Here is a 25,147-nt window from a genome sequence, read left to right on the forward strand (position 1 = left end):
TGGGCCAGGCCGGGGGAGCACTGCTTCAGGTATTAAACATCTGTAAATTTCTTTAGTTCTAACCCTGGAATCTCAGTGACCCTCAACTCTGACATATTTCAGAATCTGCTTGGGCATTTTAAAATATGATACTCCCGACTGGCCTGTGGTGGTGCAGTGGACAGAGCATCAATCTGGAGTGCTGAGGTCGCCAGGTTGAAACCCTTGGCATGCCCTGTCAAGGCACATATATGACAAGCAACAAGCAAGCAATGAATATCTAAAGTGAAACAACTATGAGTTGATTCTTCTCGCTCACACCCCCTCCTCTCTCTGTTAAATCAATCAATAAAATATATATTTTTTAATCATAAAAAAAAAAAAAAAAAAAAAAAAGAGCCTGACCTGTGGCACAGAGGATAAAACACTGACCTGGAATGTTGAGGTTGCAGGTTGGAAACCCTGGGCTTGCCCAGTCAAGGCACATACAGGAAGCAACTACTACGAGTTGATGCTTCCTGCTCTTCCCCCCCCCCCTTCTCTCTCGCTCCCCTCTCTCTAAAATGAATAAATAAAATTAAAAAAAAAAAGATTCTCCTGATGCTTCCCGCTTTCCTCCTCTTTCTTTCTCTCTCCTCTCTCTAAAAACAATAAAATCTTTTACAACAAAATGCTGTGTCTTCCTAAGCTGTTCTCTTAAAAAAATTTTAAGTAAATAAAATATCATGCGCCACCCCCCCCCCACCCCAGCCCCCGCCTTCCCGAATTTCTGGTTCAGATAGTCTGGGCTGGGGCCCAGGGAACCAAGTGAGATAAGAATTTAGGTCTAGGGAAAGGAAAGAGTAAAACTCACACAACCCAGATGGTCTTCATTCTCATGACACTTAAGTCCCAGGCAGGAAGAGCAAATAATATGCTCTCAGCTCAACAGACACAGTGTTTTCTCAGAGGGTGGTCCATGGACCACTGCCTCAAAATCGCCTGGGGTGAGGAGAGAATGGGGCGGAGGGAGAAGCACAGACGGAGGAAAACGCAGGTGGCCAAGCCCATCCTGAACAAATGGATCCAAAAATATGGGGGCTGGGGGAGGGAGGAAATGGGCATTTTAACAAGCTTCACGGGTGTGTGTGCATTTAAATTTGAGAAGGTACAAACTTGGTTCTCTCATGCCTTAGTTTTCACTGAGGGCCATTCTTTGGAGCAGGTGAAACTTTCATTGGGAAAATTTGTGACCAGGCTTGAATCCTCTAGCTGGATCAGAAAGTGAGGGAGAAAGCTCTCAGGACCCTTTTATGACGCCAGCTCCAGGGGAGCCTTCCCAATGCATGGCCATCTACCCCGTGGCCAGCAAGACCAAGGCCTGCAGGACTTGGGCAGCACCAAGAAATGAGGTGCACTCTCCACTGAGACCAGAAGAGCAACAGAGCCTGTGACTCTGCTACAGTAATATTTAAAAAAAAAAAATCACTTAGCGTTCCTTTCATTGTGAAGGTGGCAGCTGCCATGGAAACAGCACCAGCCGTCTCTGAGCTCTGGCTGCTTCTCAAAAGCCTCCTCAACCCTCAAAGCTGAACTTCCTCTCTCAGATTCCATCTCCTTCAGTCTATGAATTAAAGCTCCCAGGGGGGACATTCTGATCCCTTTAAAAATCTTAACCATGACCTGGAGAATACTATAATTTCATCAAGACAATATTCTTTAGCCAAATAAACCCACTTAGATACACAGTTGACCCTTGAACAACATGGGTGAACTGCTTGGATCCATTATACACAGATTTTTTTTAACCAACAGTTAGATAAATTGTGCGGCCTAAAACTGATGATGTCAACCTACAGTATTGATAAAAACACACAGTACTATAAATATATTTGTTTCCTTATGATTTTCTTCACATAATTTTCTTTTCTCTAGCTTATTGTAAGAACACAGTATATGATATATTAAACATATAAAATATGTGTCAATTGATTGTTTAACACATTGTTGTCATCAGTAAGGTTCCCATTAACGGTAGGTTATTAGTAGTTAAGTTTGGGGGGGAGTCAAAGTTATATGTGGATCAGTGCCCCTAACACCCATGTTGTACAAGGGTCAACTGTATTCAGTTTTTACATTCTCTGGCAATAGAGGAACAGGTCAGCAGAGGGACAGAGAGAGAGTTCAGGCTGGATATACCAAGGTCTCACCTTCTGGATCATCACGGATCACCAGCAGCCCATTCCTGCACACGACCTTTCCGGTGGTGGCATCCAGGAATATTAGCGATGGAATGTTGGAAATTCGATATTTGTTCCAAAGTTTAAGCTGTAAGAAGAATAGTTAAAGAAAGTGGTTAAGTTCAAACTAGATCAACTGCAGAGCTCTTTTGAAAACCCCAGGCCGGAGGGGTAGGTGGGCTGGAAAACGCTAACGTACAGATAAGTGAGGAACTGATGGAAAGCAGGGCTGGCTGGACAGACAGACAGGGGAAGCCGCAGCCGCCCTCGCCCTGCAGTCTGTGACAGTGCAGAGACCCAGTGTCTGATCCCCACCCAGGCTCGAGTCATGGCGGAGGCTGAGGACGGACGGATGACACTCATTCTAGGACAACTCTTCTCTCCCATCTCGCCCCAGGCACTTTCTCTATCTAATAAGCATAAAGATGAAGGATTATGTATTTTTTTGAACACAATCAGACCCAGTAAGTAGTTAAAGCAAAAAAGGAGGCTCTTTACTGGTGCCTTTCTACCTAAGCAGCAGGCTGGAGCTCCCCTGCTCTGTGTCCCCTGAGCCCTAAGGGAGAAGGGACAAGGGTATCCAACAGAAGACAAATAGTTAAAATCTGCCCCTCTCATCGCTTCATCAGGTCCCTGAAACATTGGCAGTCATTGCAAGCATGTGCCATTCAGCCAGCAAACACCAGGGAAGCAACATTCTGGGCCAGCCCCAACCAACTCTCGGTGCCACTCAAAACAACCCACAATCTGTTGGCAGGTTCTTGAGATTGACTGTACACACTGTCAGAGGCCAGGGTCTAAGTGGGGTGAGGTCAAGGAAATGTAAAGGCAACAGCCCAGACACAGGAACAGGTATGTGTGGGTTTCGTTTGCTTTGCACTCAGCCATCCGGGTGAACACTGCTCAGGTGAGCCACTAGGTGCTTGGGAACTTAACTGCCAAGCCCAGAAAACAACATAATTTAATGAAATGTCGAGTTACCTATGCACCTCTAGGAAAGAAAGAAACAAGGGGAAACTGAAGAATGGCCCATCAGTGATTCAGCTGCGAGCCTTTCTTCTGGAGTCCCGGCGCAGACAGGAGAGCTGGCCACCGGGGCATGGCAGAATGGGCACAAATATGTCTAAGGAAACAGGCATAGAAGTCCAGCTGCATAAAGCAGAAGGGAAGGCACGTGTGGCTGTGATAATTATTATTTCAATTCAAACCCAGGCAGCGAGGGAGTTGGTCAGGGTATCTGCCAAGAAATGTTCGGCTTCCCCTGCTGTAGAGACCCGGGTCTTGGCAGGAAGGGTTGTGGGACCCCCACCTCGAACTGGGTGGGCCCCGCCTTTCATGCTGCATGTTCTTCCCTGGCCTCGTGTTTCCAATGGGCTCCCCAAGCCAGCCCAGGACCTCAGACTGAGAGTGATTCTGCACATTTAGTTTCCAATGGCCAAGACTGCATCATCCCAGGGAAACCTGCTCCAGGATCCAGATTAAACATTCCTATAAGAAGAGGCTCAACAACAAAACAGGACCCTCTGCTGACAAGATCAGCTTCACAAACTGGCTGGTGCAAAGATCCAGCCAGGTTAATTTTTTTATTTTAAAGGAGAAAAAAAAGAAGATTAAGATGATTAAATTTTTCTGGCTCAAAAGTAATTACCAGGGGAATAAAGTAATTATTAGAAAATATAGGAACCATAGCACATCATAAAAATTGAGGTAAAACTCACCCATGACTCACCACTTATGAATGCTTAGATGGATTTTTATTCTCATCAGTGGCAAATGAAAGTGCCCATTTCTTAGCACCCTCACTAGTATTATCACCAACATTAGTTTTTCCAATTTAATAGAAAAAAATAAAACCTCATTTTTGTTGCTTATTTTTTACCTGTTGATAATTAGGCATATATATGCATATAACTGTTATAAATAGACTGTTTTTCCCAGTATGTTTTGTAACTGATAAGTGCTGAAATTCATTCAGCAGATATTAACTGAGCACCTACAATGTGCCACCCCTGTTCCAAGCACAAGGGATACAAGAAAGAACAAGGCAGATGAAGCCACTGCCTTTGCAGAGCCTCTAAAAGAACCTGAATGGAAAAACAATTTCAGACACTTGTAATTGATGAGAGTTAAATAAAGGAGGGTAAGAACAAAGCTTGCAGGGGGTTGGCAGTGATATGGACTTTCGAGAGTTACCAGGGAAGGCAGCTTTGAAGAAATGACGTTTGAACACAAGACCCCAGTAATGAGTGAGCCACATGCACATCAAGGAAAGCCACCTGAGGCCCAGGGAAGCTGCGTAGAGACCAGGAGGCTAACTGGGGAAGGCTAGGGTGGACAGAGCCAGATAGAGCCGGGGAGGAGCAGTCAAAGACAATCATGAACCAGATCTTTAAGGCCCTGAAGACGTAAAAATTATGAAATTTTATTCTAAGTAAAATAGGTTTAGGTTAAGTATCAGGCCCAGCATGTGGATATCTCATGTTCAATTCCTGGTCAGGGCACAGAGGAAAAGCGCCCATCTGCTTCTCCACCCCTCGCCCTCTTGCTTCTCTCTCTCTCTTTCTTTCCCTCTTCCCCTCCTGCAGCCATGGCTCGAATGGAGCAAGTTGGCCCCAGGTGCTGAAGATGGCTCCATGGCCTCTGCCTCAGGCGCCAAGAAGAGCTCAGTAGCTGAGCAGCTGTGCATCACCCCCTGGTGGTTTGCCAGGTGGATTCTGGTCGGGGCACATGTGGGAGTCTGTCTCTCTGCCTCCTGTCCTCTTACTGAATTGAAAAAAAAAATAAGTTGAGGTTAGCAGAGAAGTGGTATGATCTGATTTACATTTTAACTTTAAAAAGATTTTATTTATTCATTTTTACAGAGAGAGGAGAGAGAGAAAGAAAAAGAGAGAGAAGAGGGGAGGAGCAGGAAGTATCAACTCCCATATATGCCTTGAGCAGGCAAGCCCAGAGTTTTTGTTTGTTTGTTTGTTTTTTTCTGAAGTTGGAAACGGGGAGGCAGTCAGACAGACTCCCGCATGCGCTCGACCAGGATCCACCCGGCATGCCCACCAGGGGGTGATGCTCTGCCCATCTGGAGCATTGCTCTGCCACAATCAGAGCCATTCTAGCGCCTGAGGCAGAGTCCACAGAGCCATCCTCAGTGCCCGGGCGAACTTTGCTCCAATGGAGCCTTGGCTGCGGGAGGGGAAGAGAGAGATAGAGAGGAAGGAGAGGGGGAGGGATGGATAAGCAGATGGGTGCTTCTCCTGTGTGCTCTGGCCGGGAATCGAACCCGGGACTCCTGCACGCCAGGCCGACGCTCTACCACTGAGCCAACCGGCCAGGGCAAGCCCAGGGTTTTGAACTGGCAACCTCAGGGCTCCAGGTTGACATTCTATACACTGCGCCACCACAGGTCAGACTTGATTTACATTTGAAAAGGTCCCTTTGGCTGTTGTGAAGGAACACACTGCAGGGAAGACAAATGGGAGGCAAGAGACCAATCTGGAGGCTACTGAAGACAGCTCAGGCATTGAGAGCAGTGGCAAGGATTTGGGTTGTAGCAGCAGTGGCAGTAAGGCCGTGCTGTATTTTGAAGGCAGTCAATAGAGTAGGTCAATAAATTGAATGTCAAGGGGTGATGGCAAGAAAAAAGATCAAGGATGTATTGTGGTTTTAGGGATTGAACAAAAGTGTGTCAAGGGTCTGTTTAAGCTAAATGAGGAGCAATGGAGGAGGAGGAAGTTTGAGAGGGAAAAAAGATCAAGATTGGACAGGTCAAATTTGAGTTGCCTATTACATGTGCAAGTGGAGATTTCAAAGCAGGCACCTGGATTTACAAATCTAGACTTGCTGGGGGAGGGTGGCCTGAGATGTAAATCAGGGATCATCAGTGCCTAGATGCTGTACAGGGTCACAGGCCTGGATGAGGTCATCCAAGGAGAGAATACAGCTATAGAAGAAAAGAGACCCTAGGGTAGAGCCAGGGACCACCCACACAGGGGACTGAGGAGTGTTGAGTGACAGAGGATGAAAACGAGGAGACATTGATATCACAAAAGGCAGGTGAAGAAAGTGTTTTGGAGTAGGCAACTGTGTCAAATCCGCTGAGATGATGAATAAAATGAAAATTGACCAGTGAACAGGCAACTAAGATCTCATAAGACCTTAACAGAGTCAGAGAGGAGTCAGTCAAGTAGTGAAGCTGAAAGACAGACTGCAGTGGAAAGAGGGGGGATGGGGACGTAGCTCTGCCCAGCACACATGCCTAATGTGGGCCTGGGACCCAGCCAAACTCGAGTCCCCTTGACAATGTGCGAAATATTTAGAAGAAAATAATAAAATGGAGAAAGGTTCTTATTGGGCAAATGAGTTGGTAAAACATAATTTTTGAATTTGCTTTTATTGTTAAAAAATGGCACTGGGCAGCCCCAGGTATGTGATCTGTGAAATTGCTCATTACTTTCCTATTGGGAAAAGCCATTGTTATGCCAATGTGTGCGGAAGGAGAGGTTTTGGCTTCAGGAAAGTTTTAAAAGGAAGGAGAAGGAGAAAGGGGGAAGCCATTTTTGCAGAGTGAGAGCAGAGAGGATGCAGAGTGCAGAGAAAGAAGCCAAGATGGCAGGGAAAGGGAGAGAGGCCAGTTTTGCAGAGAAAGAAGCCATGTTGGCAGAGCGGATGCAGATGGGAACCAGAGGTGAGGAGCTATTGCAAACTCAGCTGAGACTAGTGGGCCATTGATTCTAGGAAAAACTGGAGAAGATTCTCCTGGTTGTGGGACCGGAGAATGGGTCAGTAGCTTTGTGAGCTCTGAGTGAAAGGGAAGTGTTTTCCCTGTGTGTTTGCTTGCTGGCCGGTGTGAGTCTTGAATAAAGAAATGGCTCACTAATTTTTGGCTTCACTGTTTCTTTACTGTCTGTACGAATCTAATGGGAACCTGCATGTGCATGGCCATGACAGCAGTGACTACTGGCCATACAGTTATAAGAAGAGAAAAAGAAAATGGCAGCTAAAGAGCTGAGTTGGACTATAGACCATTCTCTTTAAGAGTTTTGTTATTAAAGGGAGCAGAGAAATGGGATTGTAGCTTGAAAAACACAATGAAGTCAGAGGGAGGATTTTTTTTTTTTTAAAGTAAGAAGAGGGAAATAGATTCCGCATGAACCCTGACAAAGATCCACCCGGCAATGCCATCTAAGGCCCATGCTCTGTCCATCTGGGGCTGCTCTCAACCAAGCTATTTTTAGCGCCTGAGGTGGAGGCTCAACAGGAGCCATACTCAGCACCGGGGGCTGATGTGCTTGAATCAATCAAGCCACGGCTATGGGAGAGGGAGAGAAAGAGAGAGAGAGAGAAAGAGAGAGAGAGAGAGAGAAAGAAAGAGAGAGAAGGGGGAAGAGAAGGGAGAGGGGGTGAGAAGCAGATGGTTGCCTTTCCTGTGTGGCCTGACTGGGAATAGAACCCAGAACTGCTAAACACTGGGTCAATGCTGTACCACTGAGTCAACTGGCTAGGCCAGAGGAAGAATATTTTAAAGATGAGGTCAGAGGGAGTATATTTTAATTTTTTTTATTAATTTTTAAAATTAATTTTTAGAGAGGAGAGAGAGAGTGTGTGTGTGTGTGTGTGTGTGTGTGAGAGAGAGAGAGAGAGAGAGAGAGAAGGGGGAGGGAGGAGCAGGAAGCATCAACTCCCATATGTGCCTTGACCAGGCAAGCCCAGGGTTTTGAACCGGCGACCTCAGCGTTTCCAGGTCGACGCTTTATCCATTGCGCCACCACAGGTCAGGCCAGAGGGAGAATATTTTAAAGATGGGAGATATTATAACATACACTGCTGGGGATAATCCAGAAAAGAGAGAAAAAAAATTGACAAAAAAGGAAAAATGCAAGAACAAAATACTTGAATAGGCAAAAGAACGAGATCTAGGCCATGAATGAAAAGGTGGAGTTGTAAAAACAGCTAATTTTAAAATATATATATATATTCTTACTTCAAAATAGATTTTCAGTCTGAAGAGAAAACCACACTATTTGCAAGAAAGAGATGACTTTATCTTATTTTTTCAACAGTTATACCACTTATTATTGACTGTAACTGCCAGAATCATATTTAAGAGAAAGCATCCTGACCACACTGGACACATACCTGACATATTTCACTATCATATGTAATATTAGCCACTGGTTTGAGACAGATATTCTTTAACATGTTAAACAATATAGTCTTTCCTGATTATTATTCAGTCTTTAAGAGGGAGGAAATTCTGTAATACACTACAACATGGATGACCTTTGAAAACATTATGCTAAGTAAAAGATGGTCAGTCGTAAAAAGATAAATACTGCATAATTCTACCTATATGAGGTACTGAGAGCAGTCTAAAGACAGAAATTGTAATGGGAGGTTGCCAGGGGCTGCGGAAATGGGAAAATAAGGGATTATTGTTTAACAAGTATAACCAGAGTTTCCATTTTACGAAATAAAAAGAATTACGGAGATAGATGGCTGCATAACAATGTTGTATTCAATACCAGTGAACTGTACACTTAAATATGGTTAAGATGGTAAATTTTATTATAATAAAAAATCACCTTCTATAACTTAAAAAAAAAATTTTCTATTGACTTAAGAGAGAGAGAGAGAGAGAGAAAGGGAAGAAAGAAAGAGAGAGAGAGAGAGAGAAAGCCTCAACTTGTTGTTCTACTTAATTGTTCCATTTAATTGTACATTCATTGATTGCTTCTCATATATGCCCTGACAGGGGTTGAACCCACGACCTCTGGCACGCTAGGCTGATGCTTTATCCAGTGAGAACCCAGCCAGGGCATCCTTCCATAACTTTTTGACCAAATGCTTTATCAGGAATGGATGGTTACTTTACGGTTATTCCTTTGACCTGTTGTGGTATATAGCATCTCATAACAAGACTTTTTTTGGACAAGTAGACTGTTTCCTAAAGTAAACTGCAGCCTATGAGCCTTAACTATAAGGATGACAGATGCAATATGATTAGACTGAGCAGTTTGATGTAAGCACCCATATTACACTTGAAATGTAAGCATATGATTGGCTCTTGGATAGATCTTTTATTTTTTTAATTAAAAGAAATTTTTTTTAGAGAGAGCAAGAGACAGATAGGGACAGACAGGAAGGGAGAGAAATGAGAAGCATAAGTTCTTTATTGCAACACCTTAGTTGCTCATTGATTGCTTTCGCATATGTGCCTTGATGGGGGGGGGGCTACAGAAGAGCCAGTGACCCCTTGCTCAAGCCAGTGACCTTAGGCTCAAGCCAGTAACCTTGGGTTTCAAGCCAGCAACCTTTGGGCTCAAGCCAGTGGCCATGGGGTCATGTCCAGGATCCCATGCTGAAGCCAGTGACCCTGTGCTCAAGCCGGTGACCTCAGGGTTTCAAACCTGGGTCTTCAGCATCCCAAGTTCACACTTTATCCACTATCACCGCCTGGTCAGGCTAGATCTTTTATTTTATTTAATAGTAGGTTTTGGAACCTGGGCAACCTAGTACCTAAATGCTTGGCCACTCAGCATGAGTCAGGACTTTCCTCTCACCCGCACAAGACATAAAGGAGGCCCTGAAGAAGGCTAAACTGTTTGGGACAGCCTGAGGGCATCTGTCTATTTGCTTTAAAGACTCCCCCCTTGATGGATAAGGAAATACTCTTTTTTTTCCTAGGTTCCTCAGTGTAGGCAGAAGGACTATACCATGTCCCCTTGCTCCACCCTAAATCACAACAGATAATTCTTTTCTCTGAGTATCCTCCTTGGAGAGGGAAGAAACTGTAGCACCTATAACCCTTATCTTCTCTCCCTTCCTAGGAGTCCTCTCCATTTTTTCCCATTGGGAAAGACAGGAGGTCTTGGCTTATGTTTTATCCATGGTTGTTAAATCTTTTGTTTCCAAGTAAAGGTCCATTGGTTTAGTTAAAAAAAAAAAAATTAAGCTTCTAGACTTACATTTGGCACTGAAAAGTTGATTCTTTTGTAGACTAACACGTCATCATGGTCTAATTTTATGATAGTGATATGTTTAGGAACTTATGTCATTCACCAATGATTTGTAGATCTGAATGAGAGTGTTTTTCTCAGGTTGTAGCATCATAGTCACTCTGCTCTGAAACAGTACAGAAGGCATAGGAATTGATCATTCCAAACATGTCAACTATGATACCCAAATCAGAAAGTGAACTTTCTGTTAGAAAAGTCATAGAGGTTGGCTTTGATACTGGTTTTCTTATTCTGACTGGAAATAAGAAATTCTTGAGTTTAAAGAAATGATCACCAAGATTCACTTCTGTGCCTTTTCAAGTATGTGTGACATCTAAAGCCCACTTAAGGTTTTCAAAAAGACCTCTTAAAAAAGGGGGTCATTTTGCCTGACCAAGTGGTGGCGCAGTGGATAGAGTGTTGGACTGGGACACAGAGGACCCAGGTTTGAAGCCCCGAGGCTGCCAGCTTGAGCACAGGCTCATCTGGTTTGAGCAAGTCTCACCAGCTTGAGCCCATGGTTGCTGGCTTGAGCAAGGGGTCACTCGGTCTGCTGTAGCCCCCTGGCCAAGGCACATATGAGAAATCAATGAACAACTAAGGAGCCATAACAAAGAATTGATGCTTCTCATCTCTCTTCCTTCCTGTCTGTCCCTATCTGTCCCTCTCTCTGTCTCTATCTCTGTCACATAAACATAAGAGTAGTTTCATAACTAATTTTGGGTCACAGGCGCTTTGGAGGATAAAAGATATAGATCCTTTCCCCAGAGAAAAATGCACATGCACAAAAATTTCTGTGTAATTTCACAGAGTTCATGAAACCCGTGAAGCCTGGCAGTGAACCTGTCTGATCCCATCCTTGTATGGACCCCAAGTAAAAACACTTTTGGCCCTGGCCGGATAGCACAGTTGGGTAGAGCACTGTCCCAAAGTGCAGAGGTTGCTGGTTTGAGCCACAGTCAGGATACATACAGGAACAGATTGATGTTTCTCTGTCTCTCTCTCTCTTCCTTCCTCTCTCTAAAAACAACAAAATAAACATTAAAAAAAGACCCCTTTGTCTCAAGAGTTCATTTTAGTGCATAGCTTGACCTTGATTAAACTGGGAGAGAGACATTACCCCTCCATCTTTATTCCTATTGTGAAAATTCCTCTAATAAAAAATCAGCATTTCTCCAAACTCAAGATGATGCAATAGTGAAGATGAATAGTGAAACTCATTCAACGTGATTATCTCCTGCAGTCTGGACCTCCCTTTGCCGATAAGATGGTAAAGGTCTGAACCACCCAGGACTGAGAGTACTAAATGCACTTACTTTTAAGGATCCCAAGAAATGAGTTCATATTTTCCCTTGGTACAATAGTAGAGCATTTAATCAAAGTCACATAAGTGCTGCCTCATGATCTTAAACTTCCTTCTTAGAAGAAGACATGGTAGCATAGAGAGAAAACAGAATTGAGAGACTTGGGTTTTCATCTTGATCCTGACATCTTACTGGATGTCAGTAGGTGACATGGTACCAGACCTTGGACAGGTCACACCTTCTCACCCAGCCCAGTAATACCCACATCACAGGGTAAATGTGGGACTTAAATGAGGTGATGTGTGTGGAGAGTCTCTGAAAACTACAGCATTATACACATGGGATTCGTTATTAATATCTGAATCAAATTTATGCTTTATTTTCCTCTTTTCTTGTCAGCATCCTCTTCAAAAAATATTTTCCTGTCAATTCTATTTTAAAGTGAACTCATCAACTGTATATAGTCAGTAGGCTATACATAAAACTCTGAAAACAGGATTTCCTCCTGTAAAAGCTGGCATTTTTCACCATAAGCACCTTCTACGATGCACACATGTATTTCCTGGCCAGTTTTATGAAGTCTGTTTGCCTTCCTCTTCTCCTCTCTCCCTCTCACCTCCCACTTTGGATTTCCAGATTTTAAAGGCACATCTGAAATATCTTTTTAAAAACTGCCTCTCTGGGTTTTACTTTTCTATTAAGAAGCCCCTAACACCACATGGGATTCTGACAGGAATTCCTACTTCGTTTCTTTGCCTTCTGGCTCGGATGGTTGCAGTGTGAAACACAGTCCAGTCCGTCTCAAACGGGCCTGGAAGGAGGAGGTGCTGCGCCAGGCCGTTCCTATCGCACAGCCCACGAGCTAGGAGACTGGACAGAGAGCAAGAGCGCACGGTCCCTCACCTGGGGACGCTGGCATTGCTGCAGCTGCAGAAGATCGAATGACCTTCACATCCAATGCCTGCTCTCCCTCCACGACTGTCCTGGCATAAAAGCCTACCTGCAGGTCATTTTGATGACACGTTGGACTGGCTAAATGACCTTCTTGCATAGCTGCTCAGAGACCAGATGACTGGAATAGAATAGGTTGCAGCAAAACCCCAAAGCCTTGAAATCGAAGTGTTTATAATTAGTTCGCCAAATTCAAAAGCAAAGCAACAAAAGATGAAATAGACCAGAGAGAGAGAGAGAGAAAGAGACAAGATATTAGTTCAATGTGGCAAAAATAAAAAAGGATAACAAAATGAGCTATTGGGTTACTCGAAAGTTCCCATTTCTCAGCCTGGTGCTGATTCTGCTTAGCAATTCCAAGGTTGTGGTGGAAGCTCTATCATCCTGGAATGCTGGACAGAAATATTTTTACAGTGACCCACGAAACAATGAGGCAAACGTCAGAAGAGACAGGCTGGGGAACCGGTGGACTACAAACACGCAAACTCAAAAGCCGACCTCATCTGAAACTGGTGGGATTACTCAGCACCCACAGATGCCGCAGGGAAAGGCGAACGGGCGATTTCCGAGAAGCCCCAGCTCTGGGGGCTGATGTGGAATCCGCCTCTCATTCTGAGGACTGGGCCCTTGCACTTGATGGGGCGGGGGGGGGGGGGGGGGGGGGGGCTAAGTTTTTATTTCTCAACATCAACAGCTGCTGCAAATCCGTGGGATCAAGCCAAAGCTAACACAGATGCAGGATTAATCTACCTTGGCAAGGTCTGCTGAAGCCTTCGCAGGCAAACTTCACTCCTGCCCTTCCGCACATGCTGACCACAGTCAACACCATCCTTCCTGTGAGCAGCTTTCGAAAACATCCTTAAAAGTGTCCCCACCCTTCCTAAACAAACACGACCAAAGGCCATTATATATCTATATATAATGTGAAAGGAGAAACACTCCTCATTCCACCTTCCAATGTCAGGTGTCGGGTCTAATTCTGGCCACTTGCTAGAATTTGACCTCAGACAAGCGACCTAATTTCTCTCTTGGTTTTCTCATCTGTAAAATGGGATAACAGTGCACACACTTCATTGGGCTATTGTGAAGATTAGATGTGTGTCATACAGTGCTTAGAACAGAGCCTGGCATAGATTAGGTACTGTATTATGATTAGTTGCTATTATTAATGTCACTTTTGTTGTTGTTATCTAAGAACTATTCTAAATGCTCCTGCAGGAACTTGTCCTCCTATTCTCAGACCAAATCCTGCTTCTGAGGCATAATTTCCACTGTGTGCTTTGACCTGTGACTGAAATTTTACAGCCTGGTACAGCAGTTGGCCAAGTCCAGTACTTGGCACATGCTATGTGTTCAATAAATTACAGATGAACAAATGGAGGAAGGGAGAGAGGAAACACTGAACACATCAGCTAGACTGCAGACCTAGCTAGCAATCAAGTTCAGCTGTTTAAAGGGCTGTCTTGGCCTGACCTGTGGTGGTGCAGTGGATAAAGTGTCGACCTGGAATGCTGCCATCACCGGTTGGTTCAAGACCCCGGGATTGCCCGGTCAAGGCACATACGAGAAGCAAGGTGATGCTTCCTGTCCACCCCCTCATCCTTCCTCTCTCTCCCTCTCCTCTCTCTAAAATCAATAAATGAGGTTTTTTTTTCTGTGACAGAGAGTCAGAGAGAGGGACAGACAGACAGGAAGGGAGAGATGAGAAGCATCAATTCTTCGTTGCGGCACCTTAGTTGTTCATCGATTGCTTTCTTATATGTACCTTGACCGGGGGGCTACAGCAGACCAAGTGACCTCTTTTTTTTTTTTTTAACAGGGACAGAGAGAGATAGAGGGATAGATAGGGACAGACAGACGGGAATGGAGAGAGATGAGAAGCAATAGTCATCAGTTTTTCATTGCGACATCTCAGGTATTCATTGATTGCTTTCCCATATGTGCCTTGACCGCGGGCCTTCAGCAGACCAAGTAACCCCTTGCTTGAGCCAGCAACCTTGGGTCCAAGCTGGTGAGCTTTTTTTTTTTTTTGCTCAAGCCAGATGAGCCCGTGCTCAAGCTGGCAACCTCGGGGTCTCGAACTAGGGTCCTCTGCGTCCCAGTCCGAGGTCTATCATCACTGCGCCACCGCCTGGTCAGGCCCAAGTGACCTCTTGTTCGAGCCAGTGACCTTGGGCTCAAGCTGGTGAGCTTTGATCAAACCAGATGAGCCCACGCTCAAGCTGGCGACCTCGGGGTCTCAAACCTGGGTCCTCCACGTCCCAGTCCAACACTCTATTCACTGTGCCACCGCCTGGCCAGGCAATAATAAATTAAATCTTAAAAAAAAATAATAAAGGAAAAAAAAATAATAAAGGCCTGTCTTATGCCCAAGACTCCTCCTAGTTCCTTGGGATACCTGGGTGCCCAGAGGCTCTTTCAATTGCAGAATAAATTATCCAAAACAAGTGCTAGTGGAATTAGAGCTCTCCTCCCTTGATCTAACAATGCCTTTGATCCCTGCACCCTCCTCACCTTCCCATCTCTCCTTTGCCTGGAGCCCGACACAAAGAAAGAACCAGCATGTGAGACCAAAGAAAAGAGGCTGTGGGCTGGGCCAGGCCGGTCTGAACCATCACTAGCTTACGAGAAATCAAAGCCCTGCTGGTGGATTTGCAGTTATGAAACTAGTTTAACGATCAATTTTCCCTTTACTATAGCTAGTTCAGAAAGAAGACCTATGCCCGAAGGGTCACAGAGTGTAAAGTTTAGAAAATACCGTGTCTACTCTGCATCCTGCAGACAAAGGCACCAGGCATTAAACACACCACATGCCCTCCTTCTGGGTCCAACCCTGCTGCTTCAGGCTGTAGTAAAAGAAAAAGGAAAGGCTGGGTAGAAAGAACATTCAGAATGTATTCTTCATTTCCCTAAGTCTCAGAATAGTAAGTTTTCCCACCAATTTATAGCTGACCTCACTGGGCCATGCAACCCAACAGAGCTTTATTAGGTGTGACTGACATAAACATTACTCAATGGGCTGCCGGGAAATGAACAGGGAGTGATACTATGCCTGCCTTCAGAAACCTTACATTTTAGAGGCAGAAAGAGCTTAAAATAGTAAATGTGATGTTACATATATTTTCCCATGATAAATACAAAGTGCAGAAAGCCCATTTAGGGCAGTGGTTCCTGCATATGGTCCTCAAAATGCAAGAGGCATTTAACTATGGTGATCAGGACACCACTGCGCCACCAGTCCATGCCAGGGCTGGGACCCAGACCAATCCACACAAATAAATACAGAATTTTTTTTTTTTTTTTGGTATTTTTTAGAAGTTGGAAATGGGGAGGCAGTCAGACAGACTCCCGCATGCGCCCGACCGGGATCCACCTGGCATGCCCACCAAGGGGCGATGCTCTGCCCATCCGAGGCATAGCTCTGTTGCAACCAGAGCCATTCTAGCGCCTGAGGCAGAGGCCATGGGGCCATCCTCAGCGCCCGGGCCAACTTTGCTCCAATGGAGCCTTGGCTGAGGGAGAGAAAGAGAGAGATAGAGAGGAAAGAGAGGGGGAGGAGTGGAGAAGCAGATGGGCGCTTCTCCTGTGTGCCCTGGCCAGGAATCGAACCCGGGACTCCTGCATGCCAGGCCAATGCTCTACCACTGAGCAAACCGGCCAGGGCAATACAGAATATTTTACGAGAGACCTTCTGCCAGAACATAAGCAGAGCAACCCTGACAAAGGGAGGGGAGAGTGAGCAGTGGCTCTGGGTGGGCAGCATCTCCACTAGGTCATGGCAGAGTGAGAAGTCTCTCCTGCCCCAGCAGTGGCTCTGGGTGGGCAGCATCTCCACCAGGTCATGGCAGTGACTACACTTCCCAGACCAGCATCCGGTCCATGGTTCCTTCTTTCTCAAAATGGGGGAGGGGCAGAACTCAAGTAAGAAATGGTCACTAATTCTGACCACAACCACCAGAAACACAAGGGGTTGATGGTGACCTTACAGGTGGACATGAAAAGCTAAAGAATAAAAAGGTGGTGTTCCCCCTGGCTCGGAGGCCTGGCTCTCAGCACAGCCAGCGAGCTGCAGCTGTGTGATTCTGGTGATGCAGGCTACAGTGGGTTACTGGGGACCATGAGGGCTGAGCTCGGGCAAGAGGAGGCAGCGCACATGCCACCAGCAATCAGAAAAGGTGCCAGGGAAGCGGGCACACTTGGAGACACCAGAGGACTCCTCTTCCTCCATACTCCCTCCTTCTCAGGCGCTGCTCACCAGGCAAACTTTCCTCCAGAGAGCTGTACCTTCAGACCGGCCTTTAATCAACAACAGATGAATGAGATAAAACATGATGTCCACAAGTATAAAGACAAAATTGTAAATGTTTTCTTCTCGTCCTTTCAAAACTGCTGAAATGCAAAATAATTCCTAATCGCTGTAGTTCACTGCGGGCTTGGAGAGTCCAGTCCCCTGGCACTTGGAACCTGGTACCATCTGTAACACCAATGGCAGCGGTTCGCTGGCTATGCCATACAATTTCCTGCCCTAATGACTCAATAAGCCAGCAGATGAGCAGTTTGTTGGGAGTACAAAGCAACACATGGCCGTCAAGTTCTTTCTGGCTGACACCACAGATGGAGTAGGAGGCTGCTCAGTTTCCCTGTGCTGAAGCTCTCACAAGCTGACAGAGGGATTTCCTAAAGCTCCATCTGGTATAAAAACCTCTGCTGGGCAGAGTGGTTTGGAACAGCAAGGGGGTGGCTAGTAATGACAGACCAGGGCCAAACGGTACAAAGAACGAAGGATGAAAGAAGTGGCTCAAGTGTTGGTATAAGAGGGAGGAAAAGAAGCCAGAATTGGTCTGGAATCTGAGCGACCACATCCCAGCTCCAAAGGCAATCACTTGTGGTGGAGGATAGATAGGGTTTCTGAGGCTTTTGTCACTGTGGATCCCTCTGCTGATATTGTCAGGAAAGCATTCACATTTGCCTACATGCACTCTGGATGGAGTGTATTTTTACTTGAACACTGGGATCCTTAATCTGCCACCTCTTTGGAAAAATGTGTCAGCACACAGGTTCTACCCAGAATGTTATGTTCATACCAGTGAACATAACATAATTCTGAGCATCTGCACACCATATTTTTATAGGGCCCACAAGGGTAAAACACAACAATAAAGAAAAGAACCCTAGGAACAGGACGCTGTGAAAAGAAAAGTGCCGCTCTGTGCAGACCTGGGGATTCTGCTGCAGGAAGCTGCTTGTCAAGGCTGTTCTTCCTCTGTTGGAAGGTGGGTGCCATCAATCCACCCCAACCAATCCATCCCTCGTGGCTCAATATAACATGCAAAGTGATCAAATCTGGGAACTGGCCATAGCTGATGAAGGGACTTCGGAAAACAATATGCCAGCAAGATTTTGTTTTCGCCTGACCAGGCGGTGGCGCAGTGGATAGAGTGTCGGACTGGGATTTGGAGGACCCAGTTCGAGACTCCGAGGTCGCCAGCTTGAGCGCAGGCTCATCTGGTTTGAGCAAAGCTCACCAGCTTGGACCCAAGGTCGCTGGCTCGAGCAAGGGGTTACTCAGTCTGCTGAAGGCCCACGGTCAAGGCATATATGAGAAAGCAATCAATGAACAACTAAAGTGTTGCAACAAAAAACTGATGATTTGATGCTTCTCATCTCTCTCCGTTCCTGTCTGTCTGTCCCTATCTATCCCTCTTTCTTACTCTCTGTTTCTGTAAAAAAAAAAAAAAAAAAGATTTTGTTTTATTCTTTTAAATAATAATTTTAAAAATCCATACTAAGATGCCTTCTTATCTGAAAACAGACCTCTCCCCCAGAGACAATGTTAGCTCAGGCTCCTGAGGAAGGACAACAGGCCTGCCCCAGCCTCCTCAGTTCTGGGTGGGCTGACGAGTCATAACCTTGGAGCTCCAGGCTCTGCTTTTCTGCTCTCAAACTAAGCACTAGCCTGGACTTACTGCCCACAATAGAACCCCTAGGACCAGGTACCAGAGTAAAAAAACTCCAATGACCAAAAGGGGTAGATTTCATAATGTATGAAAACCAGGAAGTTTTAAGATGTAAAATGGGCTCCGGTTGAGTGGCTTAGTGCAGGGGTCCCCAAACTTTTTACATAGGGGACGAGTTCACTGTCCCTCAGACCGCTGGGAGGGCCAGACTATAAAAAAAACTATGAACAAATCCCTATGCACACTGCACATATCTTATTTTAAAGTAAAAAAAACAAAACAAAACTGGAACAAATAAAATATTTAAAATAAAAAACAAGTAAATTTAAATCAACAAACTGACCAGTATTTCAATGGGAACTATGGGCCTGCTTTTGGCTAATGAGATGGTCAATGTACTCCTCTCACTGACCACCAATGAAAGAGGTGCCCCTTCTGGAAGTGCGGCCGGGACCGGATAAATGGCCTCAGGGGGCCGCATGCGGCCCATGAGCCGTAGTTTGGGGACCACTGGCTTAGTGGATGGAGCGTCAGCCTGGCATGCAGACATCCCAGGTTTGATTCCTGGTCAGGGCATACATAAGAAGCGACCATCTGCTTCTCTTCTCCTCCCTGTCCCCCTTCTCTCTCCCTTCCCCTCCCACAGCCAGTGGCTCAAATGGTTTGAGTGTCACCCTGGGTGCTGAAGATGGCTCGGCTGATTAGGGCATCGGCCCCAGATAGGGGTTGTCTGGTGGATCCTGGTTGGGGTGCCTGCCGGAGTCTGTCTCACTATCTCCCCTCCTCTCACTTAAAAAAAAGAAAAGAAAAAAAAAAGATGTGAAATGGTCTACCAAATCAATGGCAAGAGAGAATCCCACGCATCTAGACTCCTACTTTCATCCTCACAGGGTTCGGAACTAAAAGACCGTCTTGTGGCCCTGGCTGGTTGGCTCAGTGGTAGAGCGTCGGCCTGGCGTGCAGAAGTCCTGGGTTCGATTCCCGGCCAGGGCACACAGAAGCACCCATCTGCTTCTCCACCCCTCCTCCTCTCCTTCCTCTCTGTCTTTCTCTTCCCCTCCTGCAGTGAGGCTCCATTGGAGCAAAGATGGCCTGGGCGCTGGGGATGGCTCCTTGGCCTCTGCCCCAGGCGCTAGAGTGGCTCTGGTCGCAACAGAGCGACGCCCCGGAGGGGCAGAGCGTCGCCCACGGGTGGGCAGAGCGTCGCCCCCTGGTGGGCGTGCCGGGTGGATCCTGGTTGGGTGCATGCGGGAGTCTGTCTGTCTCTCCCTGTTTCCAGCTTCAGAAAAATAAAAAAATAAATAAAAGAAAAAAGGAAAAAAAAAGACCATCTTGTATCTCCTTCTCAGAGGCCTCCCCACCCCCCCACCACCCCCCAGGGACTAAATCTTATGCTGTGTTTGCATCATCTGTGCCTTATGTAGGTATCTGGGAAGTGATGATGGTGATGTTCAGGATGAGAAAGAATCACTTGCTAGCCTCTCACCATGTACTCTATACAGATGCAGCATGAGAAATAAGCTGGTATTTCATTTTCACATAGCCATCATCGGTCCTAAATAAGCTGCTACCCAAAAAGAAGAAAAAAATCAGACAAATAGGTTCCAAACTCGGCAGCTTCTGGTAGATTAGGAATGCAATTGCCCAACACCTATTAACCCAAATGCTATAAATGATAAGTCAGCAGGGTGAGCTTTTCCCTGTCCCCTCTCCCAATGAAAACAGGAGCAGGAAGTGTGGTTTGTGAGAATTACAGAGAAGTTTATCATTTCAGCGCCATCTGAACCTGTGCTACGTGGAGCCATTAGCACTCAGCAGAGTAGTTCTTTCAATTTCCTACTTGATTGTTATTTCATCAGGGTGGTTTTTAATTTTTTTCCTCGTACTGGCCTCACAGAAAACTGTTTCTTGGCAGAACTTTCTCGAGTGTCCAGTTAAACCCCTTGTTACAGCTTTCCTCCTTCAGGAAGTCCCACTGAGCCCTAGATGAATGACAAGGGGAGAAAAGGAAACGTTTACAGAGATGTGAGAAATTCCCAGGCTGGAAAAAAAGATCAAAGCTGACAGGCATAAGGGACCATTCTGCACGGAGCCTGGCACATGAAGGTCCTCCGTAAATTGGACTGGACTGGTCCATGATGGGAACATTACCTCACTGGGAACCTGGCAAACCAGGCTCCTCCACCGCTCAACAGCAGCCACTCGGATGCGGACCAGCTGCACCTCGAGTGAAAGGAGTCGTATCCTACACTAAGACGCTGTGCTCACCATGCTCCGAGAAGCTTTTATATAGAAATGGGTTGTGGTTTGCACTGGTCCCCTCCACCAGCTCTTGAAATGAAAGGGTTCCACCACACAGTGAAATAAATAACAGCAGAGAGAGAGAAAGAGGGAGGTAAATTGTTTGGAAAGTAGAAGACAGGGTGGAAGAGATGAAATTCAAGACAGATGTGGAAGAGCCACAAACATATGTCCCTGAATTTATGCTTCCAAGTGATCCATGTAGAGTAAGTAAAAAAGAGCTACATACCCAATATAGAAATAAATATGGACATAAATACAAAATAAAGTGCTGCATTCCCCTCTCCTTACAAAGAAAGAGCAATTCACATCCCTCCTTCTGCCAAACAAAGCTGGTGTAAAACAGGCTGAGTGATGGATCCAAGATGAAACTATTAATTAAACAGAGGTTCTCTGTAGTCTCTTGCCCCTCTCAATGGGACATCAACCACCAATGTATTTCCAAGTACTGAATGTTGATTTTTTATGTCCAAAAGATACTATCGTCACTTGCTTAATTACATTAACATCAGCAGAATTAAAAAAATACTGTAGCATTTCCCAGGTTAATACTGGCCATTATGAAAAAAAAAATCCAGCAGGAAATTTAGATAGGTGTTTCCACAGAAACACAAAAGTTCACGACATTGGCCGGAAAGCCATTTTTACAATGCAGTACCAGTGTGTGTTGTTTCACTTCTAAACAGCTAACTCAAAGGGGCCACTGCACAATTGGTTCCAAATGCCTCATACAGAGAAAAAACACAGGCAGCCTGCCTCTCTGCTTAACTGTTCTCAGTGTGAGGCTTCAGATGGGAACAAGAGAGAGGAAAACAGCAGGAGTGCTCTAAGTCTAAGTTGCTAGATGTGCTAGAGAAATGGGGTGAAGTCACAGACAAGGATGACAGAGGGTGCAGCGAAGATTACCAAATTTTCTAGATAGGTCAAGTGTCACATTTGATGCAGCTCACCTGGCCCACTAGCTCAGTTGGTTAGAGCAGTGGTCCCCAACCCCCGGGCCACAGACCGGTATCGGTCCGTGGGCCATTTGGTACCGGTCCGCAGAGAAAGAATAAATAACTTACATTATTTCCGTTTTATTTATATTTAAGTCTGAATGATGTTTTATTTTTTAAAAATGACCAGATTCCCTCTGTTACATCTGTCTAAGACTCACTCTTGACGCTTGTCTCGGTCACGCGATACATTTATCTGTCCCATCCTAAAGGCCAGTCCATGAAAATATTTTCTGACATTAAACCGGTCCGTGGCCCAAAAAAGGTTGGGGACCACTGGGTTACAGCATCATCCAAATATGCCAAGGTTGTGGGCTTGATCTCTGGTTAGGGCACAATGAATACATAAATAAGTGGAACAACAAATCAGTGTTTCTCTCTCTCTCTCAAAATTAATTAATTTTTAAAAAAGATGCAGCTTGGCAGAACATCAAATCTATACCATGCACAACATCAATAGACATATACTGCCCATCTAAAACCTACCAAGTACTTGTGCCAAATAGTGTAGGGACATTGATATGAAAGGCAAAGGTCTTTGCCTTCCAGGTCAGAAAGGGGGCTGATTAGTACCTGAACCTGTAGCTATTTGGACACTCCACCTGGGATACCAGTCGTGGTCCCACTCACCCCCACCAACACCCTGGTGAGCCTGAAGGCACGTTTCTTCTGCAGGTGCCAGTCTTGGGCCACAGGTGACTGTCGTAGGTATAGACACTTACTTGTTCTGGCACCAATCATAAGCTCTCCTGGGAATTTAGAAATATGATAAAAAGATAGATTCAATAAGGTCAGATGCCATATTGATCCCCACAGCCCTTGGGCAACTCGAGCCCCCTGCACCGGTCCTTGGGCTCTGGTGGCAAGCTGCCTTGTCTCTGCATGCCACAAGACCGGCGATGATCATTTTCTATGTCACAGGACTGTGATTAAGGTGATAGAGGGGACAAAAGTCAGGTCAAGTGGACGTAGGAGAAGCCTTGCTGGATCAGGGACAAGCAGAGAAAAACAGAGCTGACAGAGAAGGGACAGCAAGAAGACAGACACCTGAGTCAGAGAACAGAGAAGCCGATCAGAGGAACTGTGCAGCCCGGAAGGAGGGCACGAGGGATCTGTTTCTGAAATCCCATTCCCGTCTTGTTGGACCTGACTTCTGGATCTGGCTGCCTGACAGCTGAACCCAATCTACTTATGCCAACTTGAGTGAATTTCTGTCCTTGTAAACAATTCCTAACTAAGACAAATGTGTCACTATGTGCGCATGGAGGGCCCATGTGCACCACGCAATCCTCACTGCTTAAAACACAAGCGAAAGAAAAGCAAATTACATTATGCTCTTAACCCTTTTAAATTTCTTTCTCATAGATCCTTCTTCTGTTGTCCGCACAGGATCCTGGGACCCTGGGGAGGAAACTCATCTGTGTGCTGTGAGTGCAGGGATGGGAGCAAGATGACAGCAAAATAGTACCAGGGCCTCTTTGCTCCCTGCCAGCCACCAACACTTAAAATGAAGCACTTCTTAAATGGGAGCCTAAAATATTATCTGCAGATGTGAGAAAATCTGCCTGCTTCTCTGACTTGCAGGTCAAAGGGAAGTGACCATGAACAAGCTGTCACAAACTTGCAGAGAAAAGCACCTGTTTTCTTGGAGTTTCCAAGGAGAGGAAGATTTTGCATTTCCTCTGGCTCTAAGAGATGCTGCCCTGACCTGAGCCAGCAAGAAAGAAAAGTCTAAGTTTTCTTCTACAGACAAGATGAATGGCCACTGTTCAAAAATCCCACATCCATTACAGCACATTCCCAAGGTATAACAGCACGCATGACATTCAGAAGCAGACACGGCACGTCTCCACAAACTCTGGTTTTCCAAGACAGCTCCATTGAAGGCCAGCTGCACCAGCACCTTCTTGCGAGCTGTTCTAGGAGCCTCGGGTGCCACGGAGCCAAAACGGGCAGAGAGTGTCAAGTTTCTGAGATTGCGACTGGCTGACTTTCTCCTCCAGGACAGAAATGTCCCGGTGAATCAGACCTTGACTATGCCACTAATCACTTGCTTAGAAAACTTAAAATGCTGAGGCTTTCTGAATAGAAACCACGCACAAATTGATTCTCCATAAGGAGCATGGACTTTCTGGGACACGCTGACCATTTTCAAGAGCACAATAAACCCGTCAACCTTTACCAGAACGAAATTGTTAAATGTCAGCGAGTTGCAAGCCGGACTCCAGACTACTGGTAGAATGATCTGTATCCAAAAGCAAGAAACCAAATTCTGGTGTCCTTGAGCTCTGTTTTTTGCTTCACAACAATTAAGACCCACAGTTCTCCAGGCTGTAATGAGGAAGGGCAGGACAAAGGGTGGGGTGAACTCTGCCTGCTCCTCTAAGAGCAGCTGCAGTCTGAAGACAGAAAGAGAAAATGCCCAGAAAGTAGGAAGCAGAGCAAGTGGGGAGGGGGAGGGGAAGGTCCCAGAACAGTGTACGGTTCACTGTGTCCCCAGTCCCAGCCAAGAGCAGGTTGAGCGACCAGAGTGACGAAGGCCAGCCCATGCAAGTTACCTCACTTATCTGAGAAACTTACTTTTGCTGCAGATCGGGAAAATGACTGTTCCTGCCTCACAGGGTTGCTATGAGCATTCTACGAGATAGAAAATCCAGATGGTTCCGTCTAGCGCCTATATTTCCCAAACTCAGTCTTTCACATGTCATTTACAATTTGTGCCCCTAACTCTCTTGTTTACTTATTTTTCTTAAAATGAACTCTTAAAAAAAAAAGGAAGCCATTTATTTGGAAAGGAAAATGTATATTGCTGTTGTAAATGGAAAGCCAGTGCCGCTTACCATAAATAGAGGGCGAGTGTCAAAATAAAAAGAACAAAACCCAAACAATTATTAAATTTGATCTAGCCCCTGTTGCCTGCTGAAGGCTCTGAGGTCTTTCTCTATTGCAAAGGAGGCTGGTGAGCGTTCCAGAGGTTTAGAGTTCTGTGCACGTCAGAACTTTCTCCTGACATAACCAGAGACTTGAAACGGAGAGGAGATGATGCATGAGGTAGTTAACCAGCGGTTCCAATCCCACTAACAGTCCTGCCACCTTAAATTCTTCAGGTCCTGTGCCAGTGGAGGCAGTGGTGAGAAAAGGGGATGAGAATCTGGGGGGACTCAGCTTACCCCTGCATGCTGGCCAGGGCCCCCACACCTCCCAGGAAGCTCTTCACCAAGGAGGAAACCCTGCTGGCTCAGTTTCAAGTCTCCTATCATCTAGGGGCATCACGATGACTCTTCCCCCATCAGTGAGAACCTGGCCGGACCACAGCCAGCATTGTCTCCATCAAGGAAACACAAAACCCACCATGACCAGGAAGTTGGCAAGGTCCCCCTAAGTAGCTGGAGTTTCACTTAGGCCAAATCTAACTGCATCCACCCTTATGAAGGAGGCCTGGAATTCTCCCTA

At 45.8% G+C, this 25,147-nt stretch overlaps 1 protein-coding gene across 1 annotated transcript in view; it reads right to left on the reverse strand.

Annotated features, from left to right (window-relative positions):
• Positions 1-25,147, reverse strand: part of NXN (nucleoredoxin) — a 173,967-nt gene that overhangs the window by 29,293 nt on the left and 119,527 nt on the right. Inside the window, exon 2 of the mRNA XM_066363578.1 lies at positions 2,169-2,286. Coding sequence (XP_066219675.1) covers positions 2,169-2,286 — 118 coding nt within the window. The remainder of the gene's footprint in view (positions 1-2,168; positions 2,287-25,147) is intronic.

The sequence above is a fragment of the Saccopteryx leptura genome, chromosome 2 (assembly GCF_036850995.1).
Source record: "Saccopteryx leptura isolate mSacLep1 chromosome 2, mSacLep1_pri_phased_curated, whole genome shotgun sequence".
NCBI lineage: Eukaryota > Metazoa > Chordata > Mammalia > Chiroptera > Emballonuridae > Saccopteryx > Saccopteryx leptura.